This window comes from Electrophorus electricus, chromosome 15 (assembly GCF_041902795.1).
Source record: "Electrophorus electricus isolate QZ-2024a chromosome 15, ASM4190279v1, whole genome shotgun sequence".
Classification (NCBI taxonomy): Eukaryota; Metazoa; Chordata; class Actinopteri; order Gymnotiformes; family Gymnotidae; genus Electrophorus; species Electrophorus electricus.
The window spans coordinates 19,419,957-19,433,962 of NC_137511.1; the positions used below are offsets into that span (position 1 = coordinate 19,419,957).

The 14,006-nt window shown below is 44.9% G+C and overlaps 1 protein-coding gene across 4 annotated transcripts in view; it reads left to right on the plus strand.

Moving 5' to 3' along the window:
- The window catches only part of LOC113589805 (uncharacterized), a 35,167-nt gene that overhangs the window by 18,875 nt on the left and 2,286 nt on the right, over positions 1-14,006 (plus strand). For 3 of the 4 annotated variants that reach the window (XM_035533876.2, XM_081697193.1, XM_081697194.1), the window contains exons 12-20: positions 1,232-1,359; positions 3,174-3,412; positions 3,597-3,684; positions 6,041-6,118; positions 6,332-6,372; positions 6,655-6,738; positions 8,407-8,464; positions 12,228-12,298; positions 12,668-12,728. In XM_035533876.2, the coding sequence (XP_035389769.1) occupies positions 1,232-1,359; positions 3,174-3,412; positions 3,597-3,684; positions 6,041-6,118; positions 6,332-6,372; positions 6,655-6,738; positions 8,407-8,464; positions 12,228-12,298; positions 12,668-12,728 (848 nt within the window). The remainder of the gene's footprint in view (positions 1-1,231; positions 1,360-3,173; positions 3,413-3,596; positions 3,685-6,040; positions 6,119-6,331; positions 6,373-6,654; positions 6,739-8,406; positions 8,465-12,227; positions 12,299-12,667; positions 12,729-14,006) is intronic. The other variant, XM_081697195.1, reaches the window with a different exon arrangement.

Sequence of the window (14,006 nt, forward strand, 5' to 3'; positions counted from 1 at the left end):
AAAGTGCCATATATGTAAGGTAGGTATGTAAATTGTTGGGTACTTAATTGCAGAATGTCTTGAAAATTATAGATTTATATGTAAATTATACAGGCATATATAAATTACAGAGGGGTATATGAATTAGAGATGTGTATGTAAATTACAGAGGGGTATGCAAAATACGCTGCAATTTACGCATGCGTCTGTGGTATATAAATTAGACATGTCTGTAAATTTCAAACACCTATGTAAATTACAGATGGGTATATAAGCTATTCTGCTAAAAACCATAGCTGTCATACTTCCACCGGGTACTTTACCTACTCATCAACATTATGCATGTGCTTGCGCGTGTATGCACATTCGTGTGGGTGTCTATTTGTGCATGAGCGTGAATGCCAGCGTATGCAAGTGTACAGAAGAGTGTGTGTGTGTGTGTGTGGGTGTGTGTGGGTGTGTGTGGGTGTGTGTGGGTGTGTGTGTGTGGGTGTGTGTGGGTGGGTGTGTGTGGGTGGGTGTGTGTGTGGGTGTGTGTGTGTGTGTGTGTGTGTGTGTGTGTGTGTGTGTGTGTGTGGAGGGTGATATCTGATCTCTGTAGGGAGGTGGATAATCTCAAGTGTGGGATTTGGGGAAAAATAGTCATTAGTGGTTTTCTTGATCATTGAGTGCTAAGAGGGGTATAATGTTTCTGCCACCATAATTTAGCACTTTTCACTCCACTATACCTCCCACCCTGAAACACACACACACACACACACTTTATCCTCTGTGGAGTAGCCACACACTGGTATTGCTTGAGTGACAGAGAGAACCATGCTGCCAACTCTCTACTTTATATTTACATTTCATATTTTTGGCATACACACTGCATATTATATTATTATTTTGTGACTTCATAACTTTACAATGCATTTGTGAAACAGTAAGGCATGGTGTAGGAGCCCTACAGTTAATAATTAAACGTCATCACAATAATAAAATGCGACATGATGTTCTTATGCTTTGTGTTCAAAGCATTATTAAATGTTGGGTTTTGATATCTCAAAAAAAAAAAAAGATAAACAATTAAACATGATCATGTTGCCAGTCCTGTTCAAAATATAATATGTAAAACATAATATGTTTACAACATCAGGTTAGTATGTTTAGAATATATGTCTTCTGTTAACAAATGTTTTTGCCCTGTTATTTCCCCGGGCCGTGAGTTGTGCATCTAAGGGTTAATGCCCCATTGTCGTCTTCTCTCCAGACTGAGTGGCCCTCACTCTGCCCCGGGTCCTGCTTGTCTGCCTCAGGGCCCTGCACCGCTCCACGCCTCGAATGCCCCACACATCCCACATACCTGGCCTCCTGTCCCCAGAGCTCACGCAAAGAAGGGTAAGGCTGTAAAAATGCTCGCCACACCACTCTTAGACTCATTACGCCATTTTTCACATGTACAGTCACTAAGACATCGTACGTTCTCAAATCCGCATGGCTGAGTTCTTGTAGCGCTCCAGGTTTTTGCTGAGTGCTGTGCCGTCCGAGATGCCCATGACGGGCAGCGTTCACCCCGTCTGCCGGGCACCTCGCCTTTGGGTATGTTGCCTGTGTGGGCACTTCACCTGCGTGGGTACCGCGTGGTGCCGTGGCTCTGCTCCTCAGCTGCTGTCAGGACCCGCGGGACCCCTGCTGCGCATGCACGACGAGCTTTCTGGCAGTGCGCTTTCATCCACTTCTCGCGCACGTAATGTATAATTAGTGCGCAAAGCCTTTGCTGTCTGTACTTTCAAGGCTTTCAAGCTATTTTCCATCACAAAGCCAATGAAGAAGTCTCATTCTTCTAAAATGTCTGCATTTGTTATGTTTTTAGTGAAAAAGTCATTTGCTATGTGAGAAGCACAACTAAACATCATTGCCTCTATTCAGCTGAGGAAGCCTTCCAGTCTGGGTGGCTGCATGCCAGTCTGCTCTGTGCCAGTCTGGGCCGTTAAGTACTAATCTGTACTAATCTGAGTGGCTGTGTGCTACTCTGCTTACACTGTGCCAGTCTCCTCTGCGACCCAGTCTGCTCTGTGCCAGTTTGAGTGGCTGTGTAACCATCTGCTCTGTGCCAATTTGAATGGCTGTGTACCAGTTTGAGGAGCTGTGCACCAGTTTAAGGGTCTGTGTAACCATCTGCTCAATACCGGTGTGGCTGCGTGTCACTCCGCTTTCTGCTTTCCGCTGCCTTGTTCTGGGTTTTTGCAAGTAGATCTCAGTGCATAGGTCCATGTTGGCCAAATATTTCATCCACTCAAATGTTTTATCCATCCAAAGGTTTTGTCTGTCCTGGTACTTAAATGTAGCTTGAATGTAGCGAGACATGCAAATGCTGCATGTGTGCGTACATGTGCGTGCGGATGCACGGGGAAGCGTTCTTCCCTGTATTCTGAGTTTTTAATGTGGTTGTAGTGTCATGGATCTTTGTTTACAAGCAAAAAGATCTATGTGTGTCTGTGCTTGCTCGTTTTTGCATGTGTGAGTTCCTCTCTCACTATACTGGGTCCTGATTACCACTCTCGTCTTGAAAACATTCAGATCTTTGCTGATTTACATTCTAAACTCGCTGCCTCCAGTAGTAAGATTATTCTGCTACCCGAGCAACAGCAAGCACAACAAAATCTGCATCGAAACTCCGCATCTCCACTCGGAATACATCTCCGTTTAGTCATGCGTTTATTTGACATCTGAGAGTCTTCGGACGTTTCCGTGAGCCATTAAAACGTTGCGTAACAGGCTGTCGGAATGGCTTTTGTATTTTGCAATGGCAAATACCCTCCGCTGTGATCCCATTGTGAGGAGACTGCTCTTCCGGGGAGACGGGCGGAGGCGGAGGCGGAGCAGAAAGCAGGATGCCAACTTCCAGCCGAGGTGCGAGAACTCCGCCTCCTGCAAACGCAGTGCCTTGTGCTTGGGGTTACGACACCCTGCTCATGGGCACAGATCTGAACAAAGACTTTCTTCGTTAATTGAAACTTCTAATTTCAGATGCATTTTGCAAAGGGATTTTTTTAAAGCACGGATTAAAATTGTTAAAGCATTAAAGGACCTATCCGAAGCACTTATGCGCCAACCCTGGCCTGTGTTAAAAGGTTTCTGCATAAGTATTCAATGAAGCAAAAAAATGTGACTGGCAGTTCAGAGCATGTGTTCCCGTATTCAACTAACAGGGCTGCGATCCGGTCAGAGGTCTGGCAACAGCGAAAGGCTGACGACCCAGTCAGAGGTGGCGCTAGAGGTCAAAGGTCTTGGAGCTGTGTCAGAGGGTGCACCCGCCGTGTCGGAGGAGGAGCGAGAGAAGGGGAGACCTTGTGGAGGAGTGGCCCAGCCAGGTGTGTGCAGACCAGGCAGAAGCAACACCGCTGACAAGATGGAGCTTGTGGCGTCTGGACTCACTGCCAGTGAACTGGTAAGACTGTGGGTGTGTGTGGGTGGGTGTGGGTGTGGGTGTGTGTGAGATTTGAAGCTATTGCAACATCACTATCTGGGACCTGATGCTTTAATAACAGTGGAGGCAGGTTTTGAGTACATCATGGTTGTCCTTGTCTACGTCCAGTATTTATCCGTATATGTGCCGTCCCTTGTGCGTGCAGGGCCTGGTGAAGAAATTTGTGATGAAGAGAGGTGGCAGTTTAAGCAGACAGATGACTCCAAGCACAACTCATGTCATTATCAAGACCGGTGAGGGGTGTCCGTTTGTCGTTATTTCTTTCTTTATCCATCCATTATGTTTCTTTTGTGTTGTTTAGGGGACTGTAAATATTGTGTTTGGTAGTGATTTATTTTTTCCCTCATTCTAAGAGTGATCACATTCCACACCAAACCAATGTGATTTTAAATACACGCGCATGCACACTCTGCAGGTAGTAATTACTCCATGTGAATTATTTTTATATCAAAGCCACCCCCATTCCAAAGCTGCACATTAGCAAGTGCCATTAAGAAAATCTTTTTAATGGCACTGTTACCGCGGCAACTGTCTCTGGAAGTTCATCGTTCTGGGGAGGAAGACCTGAAGCCGGAACACTGGGGAGCTTCACGTGGCAGAAAAACGCAAAACAGAGAGGAAAAATATGTAGCAGCTGAAGATGTAAGGAATGAGGCACCTACTGTAAAATTCACCTCTGAACTCTTAGAACCAATGACCCTCTAAACTCTTCGATAAGTACATTTATCAGGGCACACTCATTCAGGGGAATTTTTTGTTTATGTTGGCATGACTTGGTTGTTACACTCACTAGACAGCACGTGGACGACAGTTGCATATGAACACTCGGCGGTTGGGTTTTAATGAACAAAGTCTGACCAGAAATTTCAGTTGCAAAACTTGGTGTGGGTTTGTTTCTCACTTGGTGAGATAATGCTCACAGTGTCACGTTCTCATGCCTTTGGGGAAGTCTTGCTTTACTGTCTTGCTTTACTGCCCTCCGGAGGTGGGCCCTATCTGAGTTTGGAATGTGCGGCCCTCTCAGACATCCCCCTGCTGAACTGCCCCCTGAAATACTGAAATATTTAGTGATCTGAAATGCACACGGGTTATAGAAAGCAATACAACATTCATGATTGATTATTAAAAAAAAAAAAAAGAAAAAGTTATTATTCTGTTTAGACACAAATCCCAAAACGTAAACATTCCCGCGCTCTAAAACAGATTCACATTTCTGATAAGTTGCAACAATCAAATTTTTAGAATAAACTAGCATCACCGTGGATGCTGCTACTTCACTCCTTTTATCTTTAAAATGTTAAAAGGAATACGCTCTGATTGCCACAGAAGGCTGAGGGAGTCGCGGTCAGGCTTTCCCTAGCATTTGAAGCGGCTGCTTTGCCATTATCCTTGTGCTCTTTTTATGCTTCATTGGTTTTTTTTATATTCTGGTCCTTGGGACCCCGTCAGCCCATATCAGGTGCTCAGTGTGCGCGCTGGAGGGGCCTTTTCACACTACTGACCTGTTAAAAGTGAATTTTGATTCCAGTGATTCTTCTGTCCTGGTTCTGTTGTACTGCTGGATATACTCACTGTGTGTTTGGAACACTGTGTCTGCGTTAGGGGGTTGGCACTAAACTGGTTTATTTCCTACATTAATCACTGAATAGAATATTGCTGGTTAATATTGAAAAGTATCTGTCTTAATCTGCCACTATGATTTGTGGGGTCCATCTTAGGACTCATTCTCTTTTCAATATCCGTACTCTTTTCATTACAAAACATATGTAAGCCTGGTCAAGTGTTTTGGAATAAGACTCTATTACTATATGACATATTAAAAATTGGATAACCAACAGTTTCTTACAACTAATTGAAAGTAGAACAGAAGTTTTGTTTGGCTTCTCAAGCCTGTGGGAAAATCTGGGCTCTCACACACCGTACTTGAAAATACAGATGAAAAATCTTGGGGCTATTTTTGACACTGCTGCGGCCCGATTATTATGTGCTACAAAGAAATGATTGCTCAAGCGCATTGCTCATACGTCAATCAAACACATTACCCTGCATTTGGATCTCAGTTCATTACAGAATACAATAGAAGGTGGCCTGGCTTGTGCACATGTACCTGCCTACATCATGGAGACGCTTTGCGTGCTCTGTCAAGCTCTCTGAGCTCCGCCCGTCGGTCACCTCTGGCACGCCCACTGTGTTGGTGTGAGCTAAAGGGGGCATGGCCTCAGCCATGTGTGCACTGAAACTTCTGAACATCCCAGTCACGTCATGATTTTTCATCAGTTGGCGTTCAGCAACCGTTGGGCAACACTGGTTGAGGTCTGTGCAGTGATGTCAGTGTATCTGCTGTGCGTGAAAGACAAGTATAAGTAGGAACAGGTGGTGTGACAATCTGGTTCATGTTTGGAAAGTACTTTGGCTTTTAAGTGTGCTTAAATTAAATAGTTGCTAACTTATTACACACTTAATGGCATGGTCCAGGGGTGATGGGAGCCAGGTTATGTCGAAAATGTGCATGGGCCTGAGGATTACCTTGAGAAATGCTGCTAACATACGTTTACCCTTTTATACCTCCTCAAACTCATGTCCACACAGATGGAGATCTGGTCTGTGAGCGCACGCTGAAGTACTTCCAGGGTATTGCTGGCAGGAAGTGGGTCGTGAGCTTCCTGTGTAAGTGCTACTTCAGCACTTCTGACTTTATCCACAGTGGGACTGGGATGTAAAACATGTTTTTATTATTATTTACTACATTATTATTATTATTATTATTCACTATATTAACAGTAAGTCCAACACCACTACAGAGCTGCGCTTGAGATGTTTGTGGTTCATACCAGATAATTAGCAATAATATTACTTAACATTTTTGTTCCTCTTCAACAGGGATCTTAGAATGCTTCAAACAAGGCAAAGTTCTAGATGAAGTAAGTCTATTTCTTTCGCATCACTCATTCTCATTGTCTCATTGTTTCTCAGCAAGGCATCAGCTGTGTGCTGTACTACTAATGGTCTTCAGCACTGTTCTCTGTATACATTATGTAATGTTAGTGTTACAATTGCTGTTAAAGTCCGTTAGACATTGTTTCAGCCATTCTGAGAATCCTTGTGAAATAATCAGGCTAAGACACTGGGTGTTTCACAGTTAATCGTTCAGTGTTTTCCTGGTGTGTGGTACTCCTTCCTTGATGAATTTGCCATTTTTGTAGGCACTGTTTGAAGTGCGCGGAGATGTCGTTAATGGTCACGAGCACAACGGTCCCCGGAAATCTCGGACGGCTCCAGACAATAATGTAAGTCCTGATATGGCGCTCTCTCACTGTCCATCTCTCTGTGCACGAGTCCAAAATATGTCCAGTTCTTCAGTAACATCTGAAAGTTGAGAGTTCCCACCACGTAAGATTATTCCCCTGACCAAGAAATTAGAAACAGCCTAATAAGCTCAATATTTGGTATTAAAGTCTTCAAGATGATAAACTAAGTAAACAGGAGATTATTTGACTGGAATGATTAAAAATTACTCAGTGCCTAAATAACATACAGAACTGCAGATCTCCTCAAATATCGACCATGTCTGGAAAACTACAATAAAGCACTTCTTTAAATCACCCTTAATGTTGAAGAACATGTCTTCTGTGCATGAAGGGTTGGAGCTGTGCTTAGCCTGTTGTCTGATCATATTATGCCCGGGGTTGATAAAGATGACTTGGCCTATGCAGGAGTTTAAAATTGATTAAACGTTTATACCAAATAATGATTTATCATCCCAATTAGGTTGTTCAGGAAATGCCATGGTGTAAGTTAAGTTCATTCACTGAATGGCAACTGTGCTAAACTGTTGTGCTTTGCTGCTCTGACCAGCGCTTGTGTGTGTGTGTGTGTGTGCGTGCGCGTTTGTGTGATTGGAGAGGATTCGTGGTCTCCTCTTCTACCTTAACTTTTAGTTGTGCAATTTCACTTTGATTTCCAATAGTTGTTATTTAGGCAGCAGAAGTGATGGAGTATTGGAATATGGAACAAAATGGAAAAAAGGAAGTGTTTGTGTGTGTGTGTTTGTTTGTGCATGTGTGAGTATGTGTGTGTAAGTGTATATATAAGATTTCCCTGTAATTACCCAAAATTCTTTTGGCTTCCTAATGAAAGGGAGGACAGTGATTTCTGTTATCGCATTTCTCTTTGAAGTGATGTTCAGAACATTGACAACCAATTTCAGGCATTTTTGCCACTAATTCTGTGCTGCATTGTCTCTCTGACATTACTATTGTCTGTGTTCTGCCAATTAAGCTTACCCCCTCTATCCACTGTTTTACATAAATAAATAAAGAATTAAACATTTATAGAATTTTAAGAGCATGGTGATGGTATTTACAATGAACCGGATTCATTATAGCTCTGGTGGTGGTTGATACTGACGGGGTGATGTGGAGAGTCTTGTTTATCTTGTGTTTGTTACTGGAGCCCCTGGATGGTGGGAACATTGTGCAAATGCGAGATCAGTAATGAGGGAAGTGCACAGGCTTGATTCCTGTTCCACTGCGTCTCTGACCTGAGCCGATTGGTGTTTTAACCGCGTTTTCTCCTAAATGGGCAGCAGAACGACTGAAGAGGCAGCTTTCTGATGCTGTATCTTGACTTGTGCATCTACCTACAACTGAATTGAGTGAATTATCGTTAGATTCTGTTTTGGCCTGGAATTAATCATATTTTATAGAGTGGGTATACTACACAGGTGTTGAAGCTTTCTTAATGTTATTCTAATGCAGTAGGAAATGAGATAATGACAGAACATTTACTGAATAATATTCTGAACTTGTTTTTTTGTTTTGGGTTTAATGGTTAACCCCTTTGGTGGTGGATTGTCAGGAGGAGGTATGAATTTGCAGATATTTCACACTCTTGGTGTCTTATGTACAGTGTTGGAGATCAACAGACATCACTCATCTCTCTTTCTGGCTTTTCAGCTGCTGATGAAAGCATACGAGATCTGCTTCCAGGGCTCCTTCACCGATATGACCACAGGTAAGAACTCAACACAACACAACACAACACAGCACAGTCGGTCAGGCCAGATACCGCGCGGGACCGATCACAGCACAGTCGGTCAGGCCAGATACCGCGCGGGGCCCATCACAGCACAGTCGGTCAGGCCAGATACCGCGCGGGGCCCATCACAGCACAGTCGGTCAGGCCAGATACCGCGCGGGGCCCATCACAGCACAGTCGGTCAGGCCAGATACCGCGCGGGGCCCATCACAGCACAGTCGGTCAGGCCAGATACCGCGCGGGGCCCATCACAGCACAGTCGGTCAGGCCAGATACCGCGCGGGGCCCATCACAGCACAGTCGGTCAGGCCAGATACCGCGCGGGGCCCATCACAGCACAGTCGGTCAGGCCAGATACCGCGCGAGGCCGATCACAGCACAGTCGGTCAGGCCAGATACCGCGCGAGGCCGATCACAGCACAGTCGGTCAGGCCAGATACCGCGCGAGACCGATCACAGCACAGTCGGTCAGGCCAGATACCGCGCGAGACCGATCACAGCACAGTCGGTCAGGCCAGATACCGCGCGAGACCGATCACAGCACAGTCGGTCAGGCCAGATACCGCGCGAGACCGATCACAGCACAGTCGGTCAGGCCAGATACCGCGCGAGACCGATCACAGCACAGTCGGTCAGGCCAGATACCGCGCGAGACCGATCACAGCACAGTCGGTCAGGCCAGATACCGCGCGAGACCGATCACAGCACAGTCGGTCAGGCCAGATACCACGCGGGGCTGATCACAGCACAGTCAGTCATATAAAATTCCATGTACATTTTTGCAGTACCAACAGTACCAACTGATGTCATTTCCAGTCTGGGTGAAAAATACCCACTGTATAATGCCCACTGTATTCTGTGCTCTAGTTCTGTTGTATACTTTAAATCTGGTCACTTAGACCCCTAGAATGCATCAGACACAGCTCTCTATTACCGATCAACCCTCCCTACGACTCCCAAACATCATCATGTGCAGGCTACTGGGACCCTTTTCCTAATTCAAAGTCAGATTTATTTAGCGCTTTTTACAACAGCGTTTGTCACAAAGCAGCTTTACTCATGTCCGAATCCAAGCCCCCAAGTGAGCAAGCCAAAGGAGACAGTGCAAGGGAAAACGCCATAGAGCATGAAGAAGAAACCTTGAGAGGAACCAGGACTCAAAGGGGGTATCTAATTCCACTCACCACTTCATATGGTCCAGCTCTTCTGGGAGGGGAGGGACTCTGAGGGGGGGTTTAAAGTTACTGCAGTAGACCTGGTTTAAACTTTGCAGGGACACTTGTGTGCAATCCTAACATCTTGTAAGAGTTCCACAATCATGCTGAAATGTGGCTTGTCAAAAAACAGCTTGTAAACATTTGTCTAGCACCTTGCGAATGGCCTCTGACGTGACTCTCCAGCCAGCTGTATGTGGTCCTGTTGCAGGTGTTTGACTGCTGCTTTGTTGGGCTGTGCTTGTTTTGGTGTGGAGAAGTTAACTGACTGCCTCTAGGAGGTTGCGCAATTGCCACCTGCTCCTTTTGCTGCCTGGGTTGTGTCTGAGCTCAGGGCTGACTTGCGTCATATGGCTTCTCGCCACGCTTGCTGCTGCCATCTGGTGGTTGATTGTAGGAACTTCTTCTTGCATGCTTCAGTTTAAGCATGTGTTCCATCTGTCACCTCTGTCATCGAGTTGCCCCTGCTGGGTGGGTGTGGTTGGTTCTCTTGATGTGTTTCTTTCATTGGATTTCTGGGGTCACATGTGTTTGTGTTTGTCCCTGCTGTCTTGTGCCGTGTCCTAAAAATCTCTCTGGACCCTGTTCTGGGCTCAGCTCTGAATCCTGTCCTGGGCCCAAGTCTGAGATGGGCTCCGCACCCATCTTTGTTGTAATAACAGCTCTGAACCCTGTCCTAAAAAAACAGATCTAGACCCTGTCCTAATCCCAGCTCGCTACACTATCCTAATCCCAGCTCTAGACCCTGTCCTAATCCCAGCTCGCTACACTATCCTAATCCCAGCTCTAGACCCTGTCCTAATACCAGCTCTGGACGCTGTCCTAATACCAGCTCTGGACGCTGTCCAAATCCCAGCTCTAGACCCTGCCCTAATCCCAGCTCTCTACACTATCCTAATCCCAGCTCTAGACCCTGTCCTAATCCCAGATCTAGACCCTGTCCTAATCCCAGCTCTAGATCCTGTCCTAATCCCAGATCTCTACACTATCCAAATCCCAGATCTAGACCCTGTCCTAATCCTGGCTCTAGACCCTGTCCAAATTCCAGCTCTAGACCCTGTTCTAATCCCAGCTCTAGACCCTGTCCCAATTCTAGCTCTGGATCCTGTCCTAATCCCAGCTCTCTATACTGTCCAAAAAAAAAAAAAAAAAAGCCAAAAACCTTGTCAGCCATGGCCTGGTTCCAGCCCTGTGCACAATGCGTTGTTATGCAGTATGACTCCACATTTTTGTCATCTGCAGTGCGTTTGTGTGCACGCTCATGTGCGCGTGTGTGCAGTTATTTCAGGGAGCATTACGAACCGCATATGAGACTATTACATCGGTAGAATGAGAAGGCCTACCATTTACGATCGACCAGAGATGTACAATAGAGTAACAGTAGTGAGAGAAATGAGGAGGATCAATGTCCATTCATAGTTTAGGTATAAGAAAACTGGCTAAGATGTGGAACATTCACCCAAGGCAAGCGTGTTCACTTCTGAAGTGTTTGCTAAATTAGTGCGTGCACACTGTCCCGTTCAGTTCTTTAATACGTTTGGCTGTTCTCAGGCTGAAATTGAGGATTTTTCCTAAATCCAGATTGTATTATTCAGAGTTCATAGTCCATGGTTTATCATACGTTTGAAAGGCAGTACAGTGATGACTTTGCCCTGAGCACAGATACCTCCACAGGGTTCCAGGCACAGTACTCTAACATCTTCACTCCTAGGCCCTAAATTACAAGCAACTGTGGTCTTCACGTACACTGATTCTAAGCACTTTGACTTGTTTATTCAGAGCGGGGGCAGCGAGATGAGTGTGCGTGCGTTACGCATGTGCCTTTAGCTAACCCTCATCTCATCTTGTAGCAAACGTTCCCGTTGCCACAAAAGGATCCTTGGCCTCCGCATCACCTCCAGTTTCGGTTGACATGCCTGATTGGGCACCTCCAGGGTTAATTTACATATCACCATAGCATTCGGCCCAGTAGCCACGTCTAAACTGATTTTTGCTCGGTTATTGCGCAATGGTTGAGGTATGTGTAGGGGTGCTTAATTCATTTTATGTGCAGGACTGCACTGCAGCTATGGGGGTGCCTAGCTGATGGTTTCCCAGTTTTTTTTACATTGCGCTCCGCTACAGAGACTCAAAAGCATTGGTGTAATGACAAGATGTATGGGGTCTGTCATGCACACCCATCACTAAAGCTACAGTGTTAATCAGCATTATGTGCTGCTCCTAAATGTTGTGTGTGTGTCTCTCTCCTTGGTATTTTCTTTGTTGGAACCATTGTCTGTGGATATTTTGCTGATCCTTATTGAGAGCAGATTCATTGTGGTTGCTGTGTTAAAGTTATGTTATGATTAGACTTTTATGATTAGGCTGTAGCCATTAACAAAGGAGCATTTAACTACAGTAACACTTGGATCAGTTATAATGTGTGTGTCGTGGGGGGTGGGATGGTTGGGTGTGTTTGTGTGCATCGATAGGTGTGTACATAGATGTTTGTGTGTGAGTTTGTGTATACTTGTCTTTTCTTACAGATCAGATGGAGGACATGGTGAGGATGTGTGGTGCTAGCGTTATAAGAGATCCACTGTTTTTCACCAGGCAGGTAGGAGCATGGTCGCTTCCTCAGACTTATTATTCAGCTACTTCGTGTGACATTTTTTTGGTCACTTTTTAAAGTTTGAAATAAAATGGTGTTCATATCTCAATGGTTAATGCACCAAACAGGAAGTTCTTTCTGTGTTCGTGTCATTGTGTGTATTTGGGTGTATTGACATCTGTGTGGGCATGCGCGTGTCTGTATTTTGTTTGTGCATGTGTATGCATGCAACTGACTTCTTTGTGTGTGTGTTTTTGTCTGTCTGTGTGTGTGTGTGTGTGGGGGGGGGGACGTGGGTGTGCGTGTGCACATCTGTCTTCGTGTGGGCGTGCATGTGCGCATCTGTCTTCGTGTGCGCGTGTGTGTGTGTTTCAGGGTAAGTGTCAGCTGGTGGTGGTGCAGCCTGCTTCTGATGATTCTCAGTCTTACTACAGAGGTCAGTGATATACTGTAGTAACCTTTACGTTACAGAAGAGGTATATACTGCCATAGATGGGAAATCCAGCACTCCAGAAACACTGTTAGATTGCTTTGGTCTGCACTCCAGAAACGCTGTTAGATTGCTTTGGTCTGCACTCCAGAAACACTGTTAGATTGCTTTGGTCTGCACTCCAGAAACACTTTTATATTGCTTTGGTCTGTACAAGGGATTTTTTAATTAATCCAAGAAGCAGCACCCTATCCACCATCCTCTGGGTTGCATCAGGATAGATTTTAGCACTCAGCAAGGCAATTTGGTTTAGATTTTGCTGAAGCTTTTTTAACATTAATGTAATATATCTGTTATGGAGGTGTCCTGTTGGACAGCTAGTGCCAGTTTCAGTTTCATCGTTTTAGAGGAACATTTGTAGGCCATCATTGAGTGAGTGGAGTATGCAGAGGCTGTGACATTGACATGACTACTAATTATTTGACAAAGGGCACTTTAGCAAATGCATGACTGCGAGGTACTTTAACAAATGCATGACTGACGTTGAACAATTTGATCACCCTTACTGGTGTCGGACACGGCGTTCACGTAGGACTGGAGATAGGTTTAATGCAGCCTGCAGGAAGCTGCCACGGTATTGCTCCCATTCATCAGTAGTTTACACGGAATAATGATGCATCATCCCAGTATAATACATGTTTATCGCTCAGTTACGGCGACAGTGTGAACTAAGGTCATTCTTAATGTATCCGCTCGTTGCAAAGCAGATGGTGGTTGTTCATTTCATAAAAATAAATTCGTCCAAAACAGCTTGAGATGGTGTCGTTACTGTAACTGTTCCAAAATCTTCCAAACTACCAGCTGGAGCGCAGATTGATCGTGTGACCTCATAAATGGTGTACAACAAATTCTTACATCTAAAGAAATACAGAATATATTTTACAGCTGATTCCTCTCACAAGACCCCTAGTTTTTTGAACAAATAGTTACCAGGTTATGTTTAACAGTATCCGTCCACTGTGTACGGTTTACAATGAACTTTTTTTATTGTTTATTTCCCCTGCAGCTTGGTAATAAGGTATCTAATGAGATCCAGCTTTTAAAAGTTCCGCAGTGATTCAGAACTGTTTTGCTGTGTAGATTAGAAGGTGCGATCTCATTGGTTGGGAGGGTTATTGTAAGCGTGGAGTGAAATTGGAGTGCTCTTTACTATTACTCTACATCCTTAGATGTGGGTCACTCTGACATTAATCCCGTTTTCCCTTATTTTATTTAATTCCTCAG